Here is a 14,280-nt window from a genome sequence, read left to right on the forward strand (position 1 = left end):
TCAATTAGGAAAAAAGGAAGTCGAATTGTCCCTGTTTGCAGATGATATGATTGTATATTTAGAAAACCCCATCATCTCAGGCCAAAATCTCCTTAAGCTGATAAGCAACTTCAGCAAAGTCTCAGGATACAAAATCAATGTGCAAAAATCACAAGCATTCGTATACACCAATAACAGACAAACAGAGAACCAAATCATGAGTGAACTCCCATTCACAATTGCTTCAAAGAGAATAAAATACCTAGGAATCCAACTTACAAGGGAAATGAAGGACCTCTTCAAGGAGAACTACAAACCACTGCTCAATTAAATAAAAGAGGACACAAACAAATGGAAGAATATTCCATGCTCATGGATAGGAAGAATCAATATCATGAAAATGGCCATACTGCCCAAGGTAATTTATAGATTCAATGCCATCCCCATCGAGCTACCAATGACTTTCTTCACAGAATTGGAAAAGGCTACTTTAAAGTTCATGTAGAACCAAAAAAAGAGCCTGCATTGCCAATACAATCCTAAGCCAAAAGAACAAAGCTGGAGGCATCATGCTACCTGACTTCAAACTATACTACAAGGCTACAGTAACCAAAACAGCATAGTACTGGTACCAAAAAAGATATGTAGACCAATGGAACAGAACAGAGCCCTCAGAAATAATACCACATATCTATAACCATCTGCTCTTTGTCAAACCTGACAAAAACAAGAAATGGGGAAAGGATTCCCTATTTAATAAATGGTGTTGGGAAAAATGGCTAGCCAGATGTAGAAAGCTGAAACTGGATCCCTTCCTTACACCTTGTACAAAAATTAATTCAAGATGGATTAAAGACTTAAATGTTAGACCTAAAACCTTAAAAACCCTACAAGAAAACCCAGGCAATACCATTCAGGACATAGGCATGGGCAAGGACCTCATGACTAAAACACCAAAAGTAATGGCAAGAAAAGCCAAAATAGACAAATGGGATCTAATTAAACTAAAGAGCTTCTGCACAGCAAAAGAAACTACCATCAGAGTGAACAGGCAACCTACAGAATGGGAGAAAATTTTTACAATCTACACATCTGACAAAGGGCTAATATCCAGACTCTACAAAGAACTCAAACAAATTTACAAGAAAAAATCAAACAACTCCATCAAAAAGTGGGCAAAGGATATGAACAGACATTTCTCAAAAGAAGACATTTATGCAGCCAAAAGATACATGAAAAAATGCTCATCATCACTGGCCATCAGAGAAATGCAAATCAAAACCACAATGAGATACCATCTCACACCAGTTAGAATGGCGATCATTAAAAAGTCAGGAAACAACAGGTGCTGGAGAAGATGTGGAGAAATAGGAACACTTTTATACTGTTGGTGGCAGTGTAAACTAGTTCAACCATTGTGGAAGACAGTGTGGTGATTCCTCAAGGATCTAGAACTAGAAATACTAATTGACCCAGAGATCCCATTACTGGGAATATACCCAAAGGATTATAAATCATGTTACTATAAAGACACATGCGCACGTATGTTTATTGCGGCACTATTCACAATAGCAAAGACTTGGAACCAACCCAAATGCCCATCAATGATAGAATGGATTAAGAAAATGTGGCACATATACACCATGGAATACTATGCAGCCATAAAAAAGGATGAGTTCATGTCCTTTGTAGGGACATGGATGAAGCTGGAAACCATCATTCTCAGCAAACTATCGCAAGGACAGAAAACCAAACACTGCATGTTCTCAGTCATAGGTGCGAATTGAACAATGAGAACACTTGGACACATGGTGGGGAACATCACACACGGGGGCCTGTCGTGGGGTGGGGGGAGGGGGGAGGGATAGCATTAGGAGAAATACCTAAGGTTAAATGAGGAGTTAATGGGTGCAGCACACCAACATGGCACATGTATACATATGTAACAAACCTGCATGTTGTGCACACGTACCCTAAAACTTAAAGTATAATAATAATAAAATTTTTTTAAAAAGCTGGACTCGTATCTTATGCCAGATATAAAAAATTAACTCAGAATGGCTAAAATACCTAAAAGTGAGAGCTAAAAGTATAAAATTATTATAAGAAAACACAGGGCACACGCCTGTAGCCCCAGCTATTTGAGAGGCTAAGGTGGGAGGATCACTTGAGCCCAGGAGTTTGAGATCAGCCTGGGCAACATAGTGAGGTCCCGTATCAAAAACAAAAACAAAAACAAAACAAAAAACAAACAAACAAACAAAAAACCAAAACCAACCAACCAACCAAACAAAAAAATCCCACAGGGGTAAATCTTTATGCTCTTGCATTTGGTAATGGATTCTTAAATATGACACCAAAAGCATAGGCAACAAAAGAAAAAATAGATAAATTGAATTTTATTAAAATTAAAAATCTTTGTGTATAAAATGATACTATCAAGTATGGGGGAAAATGTTTGCAAATAACGTATCTGATAAAGATCAAGTATTCAGAACATGCAAAAAATATTAAAATTCAACAACAAAAAGACAACCCAATTTAAAAATCCCAATTAAAAAATGGACAATGGCTTGAATAGACATTTTCCCAAAGAAGATATATGGATGGCAAACAAGTACATAAAAAGATACTCAATATTTTTAGTCATTATGGAAATACAAATCAAATCCATAATGAGATACCCCTTCACACCCAGTAAGATGGCTATAATAAAAATAAAACTGAAAATAACAAGTCTTGGTGAGAATGTGGACAAATTGGAACCCTTCTGTGCTGCTTGATGGGAATGTAAAATGGTGCAGTCACTGTGGAAGATAGTTTGGAGGTTCCTCAGAAAGTTAAACATAGAATTACCATACAGTCCAATTATCCCCATCCATCTCCCTGGTGTATATACTCAAAAGAATTGAAGACAGATATTCAAACAAATACTTGTACATGAATGTTTGTAACAGCACTATTCAGAAGAGACAAAAGGTAGAAATAGCCCAAATGGCCATTAATGGATGAATGGATAACAAACTGGTATATATATATATATATATATATATACACACACACACACACACAATAGACTATTATTCAGCCATTAAAAGGGATAAATTACTGTTACATAATACAATGTGGACCAATTTCAAAAACATTTTGTTAACTGGAAGAAGTCAGACACAAAAGAACACATATTTTATGATTCTATTTATATGGAACATCCATAATAGGTAAATCCATAGAGACAGAATGCAGATTAATAATTGGCTAGGACTTGGGGGAAGAGGGAACAGGGAGTGACTGCTTAATGCTTATGAGGTTTCTTTATGGGATAACAAAAACATTTTGGAACTACATAGAGGTGATGGCTGCACAACATTGTGAGTGCTAAATGGCACTGAGGTGAACACTTAAAAATGGTTAATTTTATGCTATATAAATTTCACCCCAATAAAATGGATACTGTTACTTTCCTTCCTCTCTAAAAAGCTAAGCTTCTTATTTTCCTGGGTCAGGAAGAATCCTTTATTTCTTTACTAATCACAAGTTACTATCTAATGAGCTCTTATAATGTGTTGTGAACTGTGATGCATGCTTTTCAGGCATCATGTTATTTGAGCCTCACAGCAGTAATACCTGGCATATATTGAGTGCTAAGCAACCATTTGTCATATGGATGAACAACTGTAGAAGCAAGGTACTTGTGAGACAACTGAGGTTGAGAGAGTGAAGTTACTTGCCCCAGGTCTCCAGGCTAGTAAATGGCAGAATTCAAACTCTAAGAATTAAAGGACAAAGCATCTCTTTTGGTTTCAGCTCTAATGTAACGTTAGGGAGAAAGACATCAGGTTTTATCCCTGGAAAGAAGTTAGGTCCTTAATGTTACTTTTTGAGACATATTGAAATGCAAATTTGTTAATTTATTTGTATTGGAAAAGGTATGGCCTTGGTATCAGGCAGCCTGGATTTCCAACTCTTCACTATTACTAAATGTGTGGCCTTAGGAAAATTTGATTTAACCTTTCCAAAACCCAGGTTGCTAATTTGTTACAAGATTGTTAAACTGATGATGGCAGGAGGGACTGGTTCAGCCAGAGTTGAAAGTCAAAGCTGCCTTATTCTCCTGACTTTTAAATAATGGGAACTGATGCAAAATGTTAAGAAAACACTGTGCAGGCCAGGCAAAATATATCTGAAGGCTACATCTGGCTTGTATGTCACAAAGTTTTTACCTCTGCATTAGTCTAGAGGAGACTGTGGCAACATACTGCCTGGGTTTTAAGTTTGGCCATTTACTAGCTCTGTGACCTTAGGTAAGCTACTTATTCTGTCTGTTCCTCAGTTTACAAACAAGTAATGATAGTATATACATTGGAAATTTGTTATAAAGATTAAGTGTCTGTGTGTGTAGTCACCTAGAAATAGTACTTGGCATGTAGCAGTGTGGTGCAAGTATGTTAACTGAAACAAACAAATAAGTCCTACGCTTCCATTCATCTGTTAATATTACATGACTAAAGAAGAACTTATAGAAGGCCAATTATTTGCAGTAACTTGGTCTTTACCTTGTTTGCTCATCTGTGCCTCAGTTTACACATCTGTACAATGGAAACAGTAATGGTACCTGCCTCATATAGTTATTGTGATGATTAAATGAATTAATATATAGTTATTCTATCTACAGAACTTAGAATATTTTCTGGCACAGAGTAAGCAATACATAAGTGTTAGTCATTATCATCATTAATTTTTAAAATATATCTTGGTGAAGCTCATATGAGTCAATACTGAAAAACTCCAAAATAAGTTGTTTACAATATGGCATTGCTCCTAGGAGCAATGTCCATACCACAATAATGGTGCTGAACTTTTGACCCTTCAATCAATCATTCAAAAAGCCAAAGTAGTAAGGTCTGAGAATAGAACAGCTTCCCAGTCATTGCATAGTCTACTTAATGCATCCCAATACTGGATTGAGATACAAAAGAAAACTAGGCTAACTTGTATCTATGAAGGCAACTAATGACATTTATTTTAAGAGCTCTTTCTGCATTTTCCATAATATCTCTAAGGAAGAGGTAAGAAAAATTCCAACTGTGATTCAGAGAGGTAATTAGAATTAGAATATAGGAAATTATAGAATTAGAATATAGAAAGTTCTATATTGGAAAAGAGGATCATCTCCTGCCTCCCTAGTTTATCCCAGTCTACCTGGGGTAGACTATTGCTTTGCAAATATGTAATAGAAGAAAATTACAAATGGAGTCAGGTCCCGGAGTTCAAAAAAGCAGCATCCTTACCATCATTTTTAAGGTGAGAAGAGTTTGGTATGAAAAAATAAAGAAGTCTCAGAAGGACTTGGGAGTGAGGGGATGTCCAATGGGTCAGGAGTCCTACTGTGAGAGGAGTATAAACATATTGGAGCCCCAAACTAGATGAATAGGGAACATTGTAGGCCACAAGTTTAAGGGTGCTGGCGATGGAATTACAGTGTCGAAGTGACAAGACTGACAAGTATTAGTGGAATCTCTTTTGAGAGGAGACAGGGATTCTTCAATGTGAGAAGACAGGGACAAGGGGAGATTTTACTGTGAGAAAAGCAGGGACCCTATTGTAACAAGACAGGATATAATATGAAAACGCCATTGTGAGTTGATGAGAGCATTGCAAGGCCAATAATAATAAGAATGGGGAATGGGGGGAATTAAAGTGGAAAGTGGGAATAATATAAGGGAGAGACTTGGGGTTTGTGTCGGGAAATATTGTAGAATTCTGAGTTTGAATGCACAAGCTATACTGTGAGAACCATTTTGCAAATAAGGAGGATATAGAGTGCTCCTTAGTGTGACAGGACAGGGTAAAAAAAGATCATAGAATTATAAAAGGGGTAGTCTAATGAGAGGGAATGAGAAATGATATGCCCATTGGGAGGAGTAGAAAATATTAGAAACCCCAGTAAAAAAGAATGGGGTTTCCCCAGTTTGAGAAGATGGGACAAGTGCAATCCAATGAGAAGTAAGAAGAAATAATAATAAGAAATCCCAAAGGAAGTGGATGGCAGAATGTGGGGCTAAAAGTGAAAGAACACTGTGGGAGGTGGGGAGTGGGTTTCCTAAAAAACATAACGAGGAATAATGATTAGAAAAGTAGCGGCCCTTTGATGGAATAGGAGATAAATTACGGAAACCCTTGTGGGAGGGTAAAAGAGGTGACTCTAGTGGGAGAAGGCACTATCATCATGTGACAATAGCAGGGTCACCAGTATAAGGTGTCAGAAAATAATGTGGGGCTCCTAATGGGAAGGAGTCGAATGCTCCTCAAAGCAAGAAGGCAGGAGACTGGAGGGAACTCCAGTATAATATAATCAGGGCCTCTCATGTGAGAGAGGATGTATTATAGAATACCAATCCCATTAAAGAAAATGATTAAATGGGGGGAGCCCACAGGGAAAGAGAATGGAGGGCTTACCACTGTGTGAAAAGGGAAGATCTTAATGGAGTAGAATAGGGTGCACTGTGGGATCACAAGTGGACAAAGATATGAAGCACTTCAGCCAGTGTGAGAGGATCACGGGAAAACGATAGATTCCAGTGTGTGAAAAAGGAGAGCTAGTAAGAGAGTAGAGGAAATATTTTGGAACTCTCAGTAGGAAATCCCTAGTAGGAAATCCTAGTAGGATTCTAGTAGGAGGGAAAATGGTGGGGCTCCTAGTTGGATGCATTGGTGAGATTCCTAGTGTGAGCAAACAGTTTAAAGACACAGGGTATGTTGTTTCCTCAACTTCGTACAGTAGGGGCTCCCAGAAGGAGAGCACAAGGTGCAGGTGGTTGCCCTGTATGAGAAAAGGGAGCCCTCGTGGGAAGAGCCAGGACATTATTGTGGGTAGGGCAAAGAAATAAGAAACCCTAGGTGGGAGACGATGGAGACACGGCGGGATCCTGGTGGGAGGGCGCAGGAAATATTGTGGGAAGCCAGAGGCTGGGGACAAGGAACTCTCCAGGGAGAGAAAGGAAAACCGCAGAGAGAAGGCTTGAGAACACAAGGGACACCAGTGTGAAGGTAGGGCAAACGATTATATTGGAGTATAATTTCCCCACCTTAGGTGCCCAGCCCCACTTACCCAGGCAGAGTTCAAAGACGTAGGCATAGTAGGACCAGAGCACGACGAGGACAATAACGAGCACTGGCACCCAGGACAGTACCCGGCGGCAGCACCGCAGCCCCCCAGACAGAGCCATCTTCCAGCCTCGCCGCATCTTTGGCTCGAAGATCGACCAAGCAGGCCTGCTGGCGCCGGGTCGGAACCGCTAGGGTGGCGGCTGCGAGGCTGGAAGGCGCGCTGTGCGGCACTCCACTGTGTAGCCTGGCGGGAACCCTCTCGCGGAGCCTTCGCCACCTGTGGGGCTGCGCTGCTGAGTGCGCCCTGCCTGTCACAACAGGCTTGAGTCACGGCGTTGAGGAACTAGCCATGTTGGAGCGGAAGGGTGATCCGTCAGGCAGTCGGAGCTAGCACGCTCAGAGGGAGTGCAGTCCCTCCCCTTTCTGCCTCCTCCCCACCCTGTTTCAAGGCTGGATGCAGGGCTAGACCTCCGCAAAATCGTGAAGCAGAAGAAATTTGGGTCCGCCCATCTGCTCTTACTGCACTGCGTCCGCCCTCTTTGTTTCTGTCTCTGTCTCTCTCTCTCCCTTCGTTCTCTTTCTCTCCCCCTGCTACCCCCCCACACAGTTACACACACACACACACACACACGCAGTGTGAAAGATGCGAGCCATAGCATCTCATAACATGAAGGCCATCCAGCTCCATCCTCCCACTGCTGCTTGAACAATATGCTTAACACGTAGTGCCGCAGTCGCTGCTTGGGTAAGTCCTTTGACAGGGCACTCCCTCCTTCCCTTTTCCCTCCCCGCAGAATCAGCTTAGTATGTTTTTAGAACAAACACATTGGTATAAAAAAACAAATGAGGGAGACAGTGATTCTGAGAGGGGTCAGGGAAAGCTACAAAGGTAGCGATATTTAAGCTGAGCTACATTAATAAATTCAGGTTTTCCAGGCAGATGAGAGGAGGAGGACCTTTTAGACAGAGGAAACAGCATTTACAAAGTCATAGAGTAATGAAAGTCCAAAAATGTTCCAGGAGCAGCTAGTGTGGCTTGAAGAGTGTGTGTGAAGAAGAGAGGCTAAGAATGAGACTGGGAATATGAGGCCATGGTGTGAAGGCTCTTATATGTCCTAGCATGACATGGGGACATAATCATGTAAAGCAGATTATGAAGAGCCATCAAAGGTTTGGGGGAAATGGAGTGACATCAGGGATATGTTTTTTGTGAAATAACTGGCAGGATTTTGGAAAGGAAGATGGCCTTGAAGTAGGAAGATCAATTAGGAGGTAATTTAATTCAACAAATGTTTTTGGAGTGGTTGCTTCCTGTTAGATCAACTTTGGTACAAAAAGAATGACAAAATAGTGGGCCTGACCCCAAGAAGCTCATGTTCTCATTGGGGCTGTAGTTGTTCATTGACACAAGTACAATAATAGAAGTACAGCAGGCTCTTGGCATTTATGGATTTGACACTCACTGTTTTTCCCAAAGGTCTTTTACATGGAGAAATTTGTGATTTTGCTGAGATGCATGTGTGATTCACATTCTGTGTGACTACTGTGTGGGAGCAAGTGTCTCTACGAGGTTGATCTCTGTTTTTTATTTACGGTTATATATGCAGTAAATTACCTGAAGTGATAAAAGATTTATTGTTTCTTTTCAGATTAAGCTAATTTTATGGTTGATGTTACTAAATTCATGATGCAATGAAATGCAGAGTTCATTTTAGTTACAATATTTAGTAGCCTATTTAATTATTTGAGCCCTAAGGTTCTGACATGTATACTTAAATTTTCCAATATTCATAATTCGGGGCTTGTGGAACATGTATATTGGGATTGTCAAGGGTATACTATTTAAACCAAGTAGCCTTGAGGAGGCAATGATTAAGTGTGAAAGGGAAAGTCCCAGTTGGGTTTTGAATAATGACTAGGATTTCACCAGGAAGATAAGAGATGGGAGCAGGATTTAAGGGAGGAGGGGATTCCAGGCAAAAGGAAATATGTAGTGGCAAATGTATGCGAAACAGCACAACATACTTGGGGGACTGCAAGTAGCCCGCTTTTGCTGGAAGATATTAACAGTAGTCTAACCAAGAGATGGTAAGAGCCTAGGCCTAAGCCAGGCTATGAAGGGAAGGAGAGGAGGGGAAAGATGTAATAGTGTTTGGGGAAATCAACAGAATTTGTCAACCAGTTGGCAGGTGAGGAGTGAGATAAGTTAAAGCTAACAGCCAGATTTCTAACTTCAATGCCTGAATGAACAATGTTGCCAATCACCATGATAGGGGCTATTGTGAGAAGAGCAGAGTTCGTGGGGGAAGTTGATAACTTTCACGTTTTGACATGGTTAATTTTGCCTAAGTCTTCCTCTTCTAAGGTAGCCCGATCACTAATCAAATAGTCTGGGGCCAGGGGGCTTATGACAGGGATAGCTCACACCCAAAGGAGCATGGAGGGCCAAGAACCAGAGAGACAAACCATGTTCAAGTGTATACATCAAGGATTGGCAAACTATGCCTATGGGCCAAATATGGCCCACTGACTTTTTATGAATGAAGTTTTATTGGAACACATTCATGTCAATTTGTAGTCTATGGCTGTTTTGTACAATGCTGAGTTGGAGTAGTTGTGACATAGGTCATATAGCATGCAAAGCCTACATTTATTTAAATTTATTTTTAAAGACTTTATTTATTAGAGCAATGTTAGATTAACAGCAAAATTGAAAGGAAGGTTCAAAGATTTCCCATATAACCCCTACCACCACATGCATAGCCACCTCCATTATCAACATCCCCTACCAGAGTGGTACATTTGTTAGAATCTATGAATCAGCATCAACATATATTTGTCATCCAAAGTCCATAGTTTCTATTAGCATTCACTATTGGTGTTGTACAGTCTGTAGGTTTGGATGAATATATAATGACTTGTATCCACCATTACAGTCTCATATAGAATATTTTTGCTGCCCTAAAACTCCTCTGTGTTCTACCTGTTCATCTTTCCCTCTCCACAACTCTTGGAAACTATTGATTTTTTTTGTTTTTTTTTTACTGTTTCTGTAGTTTGCCTCTTCCAGAATGTCATATAGTTGGAATGATGCAGTATGTAACCTTTGCAGATTGGCTTCTTTCACTTAGTAATATGCATTTAAGATTCCTCCATGTCGTTTCATGGCTTGATAACTCATTTCTTATTAGTGTTGAATAATATTCCATTTTCTGGATGTACCACAGTTTATTTATACACTCACTCACTGAAAGACATCTTGGTTGCTTCCAAATTTTGGTTGTTATGAATAAAGCTGCTATAAACATCCATGTGCAAGTTTTTGTGTGGATGTAGGTTTTCACCTTATTTGGGTAAATACCAAGGACTGAGATTGTTGGATCATGTGGTAAGAGTATATTTAGTTTTGTAAGAAACTGCCAAAGTGTTTTCAAAAGTAGCTGTACTATTTTGTGTTTCCAGCAGAAATGACTGAGAGTTCCTGTTGCTCTACATCCTTGCTAGAATTTGGTGAGGCCAGTGTTCTGGATTTTGGCCATTGGAAAAGTCTGTAGTGGTATTTCATTGTTTTAATTTGCACATCTCTGATGACATATAGTGTGGAGCATCTTTTCGTATGTTTATTTGCCATCTATATATCTTTGGTGAGGTGTCTGTTCAGGTCTTTAGCCCTTTTTTTGAGATGCTTGCTTTCTTATTGTTTAATTTTAAATAATTTTTGTGTATTTTAGATTACAGCTCTTTATCATGTGTCTTTTGCAAATATTTTCTTTCAGCGTGTGGCCTTTTTATTCTCTTGATAGTGTCTTTAGCAGAGCAACTTTTTTATTTTAATGAAGTCCAGCTTATTAATTCTTTCTTTCATGGATTGTGTCTTTGGTGTTCCATCTAAAAAGCCATCACCAAACCCAAGGTTATCTGGATTTTCACATATGTTACATTCTGGGAGTTATACAGTTTTGTGTTTTATATTTAGGTGTGTAATCCATTTTGAGTTAATTTTTATGAAGGGTGTAAGGTCTGTGTCTAGATTTATATTTTTTGCATGTGGATATCCATTTGTTCCAGAACCATTTGTAAAAATGATGATCCTTCCTAGCACTTTAGGAGGCCAAGGCCAGTGGATCACCTGAGGTCAGGAGTTCGAGACGAGCTTGGCCAACATGGTGAAACCCTGTCTCTACTAAAAATACAAAAATTAGCCAGGTGTGATGACATGCGCCTGTAATGCCAGCTACTCAAGAGGCTGAGGCAGAAAAATTGCTTGAACCCGGGAGGTGGAGGTTGCAGTGAGCCGAGATTGCATCACTGCATTCCAGCCTGGGAGACAGAGCAAGACTCCGTCTTTAAAAACAAAACAAAACAAAACAAAACAAAACAAAACAAACAAGGTCTTTTCTCCATTGTATTGCATTTACCCCTTTGTCAAAGATCAGGAGATTTTATTTATGTAGGTCTATTTCTATTTCCAGGTTCTCTATTTTTTCCACTTATCTGTTTGTCTATTATTTCATCAATATCACAGTGTCTTGATTATTGTTGCTTTATAGTAAGTCTTGAAATTGGCTAGTGTCAGTCCTCTAACATTATTCTTTTTCAATATTGTGGTGTTCTGGTTATTTTGCCTCTCCATAAAAACTTTAGAATGAGTTTGTTGATATCCACAAAGTAATTTGCTGGGATTTTGATTGGGATTGCATTGAATCTATAGATTGGAAAGAACTGACATCGTGATAATATTGGGTCTACCTATCCATGAACATGGAACACCTTTCCATTTATGTAGTTCTTCTTTGATTTCATCAGAATTTTGTAGTTTTCCTCATATAAATCTTCTACATATTTTGTTAGATTTCCACGTATTTCATGCTAATGTAAATGGGATTTCCACTTAAGTATTTCGTGCTAATGTAAATGGGATTGTGTTAGTAATTTCAAATTCCACTTGTTCATTGCTGCTTTATAGAAAACTGATTGACTTTTGTATATTCACCTTGTGTCCTTCGACTTTCCTATAATTGCTTATTAGCTCCAGCTTTTCCGTTGATTCTTTCAGATTTTCTGCATAAACAATCATGTAACTGATGAACAAAAACAATGTTATTTCATCCTTCCAAATTAGTATTCCTTTTGTTTCATTTTCTTGTCTCATTGCATTAGCTAGGACGTCCAGTATGTTATTGAAAAGGATGACAAGAGGGTCATCCTTGCTCATGGACATCCTTGCCCTGTTCCTGATTTTAATGGGAAAGATTCTATTTTCTTACCATTAAACATGATGTTAGTTACAGGGTTTTGAAAATAGAAATTCTTATTACATTAAGGAAGTTCCCCTCATTTCCTAAGATTTCTAAAATTTTAAAAAAATTATGAATAGATGTTGGATTTTGTCAGATGTTTTATTTGCATCTAATGATATGATCATGTGATTTTTCTTCTGTAGCCTGTTGATGGTATGGATTACATTAATTGATATTCTAATGTTGTACCAGCCTTGTATACCTGGAATAAATCTCACTTGATTGAGGTGTATACTTATTTTTATACATTGGGTTTGATTTGCTAGTATTTTTTTGAGAATTTTTGCATCTATGTTCATTAGAGATATTGATCTATAGTTTTCTTCTCTTGTAGTGTCTTTGCCTGGTTTTTGGTATTAGGGTGATGCTGGCCTGATAGAATGTGTTAGGAAGTATTTCCTCTGCTTCTATAATTTGAAAGAGATTGTACAGGATTGGTATAATTTCTTCCTTAAACGTTTTGTGGAATTCACCAGTGAACCCATCAGGGCCTGGTGATTTCTGTTTTGGAAGGTTATTAGTCATTGATTCAATATCATCAATAGATATAGCCCTATTCAGATTGTTTATTTCTTTTTCTTAATTTTTAATTTTATTTTTTGGTTCTTTTTAAAAATTTCAATAGTGATAGGGGTACAAGTGATTTTGGGTTACATGGATGAATTATATAGTGGGGAAGTCTGAGATTTTAGTGCACCTGTCACCCAAGTACTGTGCATTGTACCCAATATGTAGTTTTTTGTCCCTAATCCTCTTCCAACTCTCCCCTCTTCTGGGTTTCCAGTGTCCATTAAGCCACTCTGTATGTCCTTGCATACACATAGCTTAGTTCCCACTTATAAGTGAGAACATATGGTGTTTGGTTTTTCATTCCTGAGTTACTTCACTTAGAATAATGGCCTCCAGTTTCATCCAAGTTGCTGAAAATTACATTATTTCATTCTTTTTTATGGTTGAGTAGTATTCCTTGGGGTGTGTGTGTGCGTATATATATATATATATATATATATAGCATTTTATTTATTCATTCATCAGTTGATGGGCACTTAGGTTGGTTCCATGTCTTCACAATTGTGAATTGTGCTGCAATTAACATACATGTGCAGATTTCTTTTCTTTTTCTTTTATTTTATTATTATTATACTTTAAGTTTTAGGGTACATGTGCACAATGTGCAGGTTTGTTACATATGTATACATGTGCCATGTTGGTGTACTGCACCCATTAACTCATCATTTAGCATTAGGTATATCTCCTAATGCTATCCCTCTACTCTCCCACTACCTCACAACAGTCCCCGGAGTGTGATGTTCCTCTTCCTGTGTCCATGTGTTCTCGTTGTTCAACCCACCTATGAGTGAGAACATGTTGTGTTTGGTTTTTTGTCCTTGCGATAGTTTGCTGAGAATGATGATTTCCAGTTTCATCCATGTTCCTACAAAGGACATGAACTCATCATTTTTTATGGCTGCATAGTATTCCATTATAATGGCTTCTTTTCCTTTGGGTAGATATCTAGTAATGGAATTGCTGGATCAAGTGGTAGATCTACTTTTAGTTATTTGAGAAATCTACATACTCCTTTCCATAAAAAGTTTTACTAATTTATGTTCTCACCAGCAGTGTGTAAGTGTTTCTTCTTCACCACATGAGCATAGGATATATTTCCATTTGTTTGTGTCATCTATGATTTCTTTCGCCTCCTTGGTTAATACTCCTATGTATTTCATTTTATTTTTTCCAGCTGTTGCAAAAGGAAGTGAGTTATTGATTTGATTCTCAGCTTAGTTGTTGTTGGTATATAGCAGTGCCACTGATTTATGCATATTGATTTTATAACCTGAGACTTTACTAAATTCATTTATCAAACCTAGGAGATTTTTTGGAGGAG

The 14,280-nt window shown here is 38.5% G+C and overlaps 1 protein-coding gene and 1 long non-coding RNA gene across 4 annotated transcripts in view; one reads left to right on the forward strand and one right to left on the reverse strand.

The window, feature by feature from the left end:
• Positions 1-7,817, reverse strand: part of ZDHHC15 (zinc finger DHHC-type palmitoyltransferase 15) — a 116,804-nt gene extending 108,987 nt beyond the window's left edge. Inside the window, exon 1 of one of the 3 annotated variants that reach the window (XM_063601597.1) lies at positions 7,091-7,665. In XM_063601597.1, the coding sequence (XP_063457667.1) occupies positions 7,091-7,226 (136 nt within the window). In that variant the 5' untranslated portion in view covers positions 7,227-7,665. Of the gene's footprint in view, positions 1-7,090 lie in introns of all 3 variants that reach the window. The other 2 variants (XM_063601596.1, XM_055106932.2) reach the window with 2 other exon arrangements.
• The window catches only part of LOC134729782 (uncharacterized), a 142,239-nt gene continuing 135,664 nt past the window's right edge, over positions 7,706-14,280 (forward strand). The window contains exon 1 of the long non-coding RNA XR_010111207.1: positions 7,706-7,834. This is a non-coding gene — a long non-coding RNA (uncharacterized LOC134729782). The remainder of the gene's footprint in view (positions 7,835-14,280) is intronic.

Source organism: Pan paniscus, chromosome X, assembly GCF_029289425.2.
Source record: "Pan paniscus chromosome X, NHGRI_mPanPan1-v2.0_pri, whole genome shotgun sequence".
Lineage (NCBI taxonomy): Eukaryota > Metazoa > Chordata > Mammalia > Primates > Hominidae > Pan > Pan paniscus.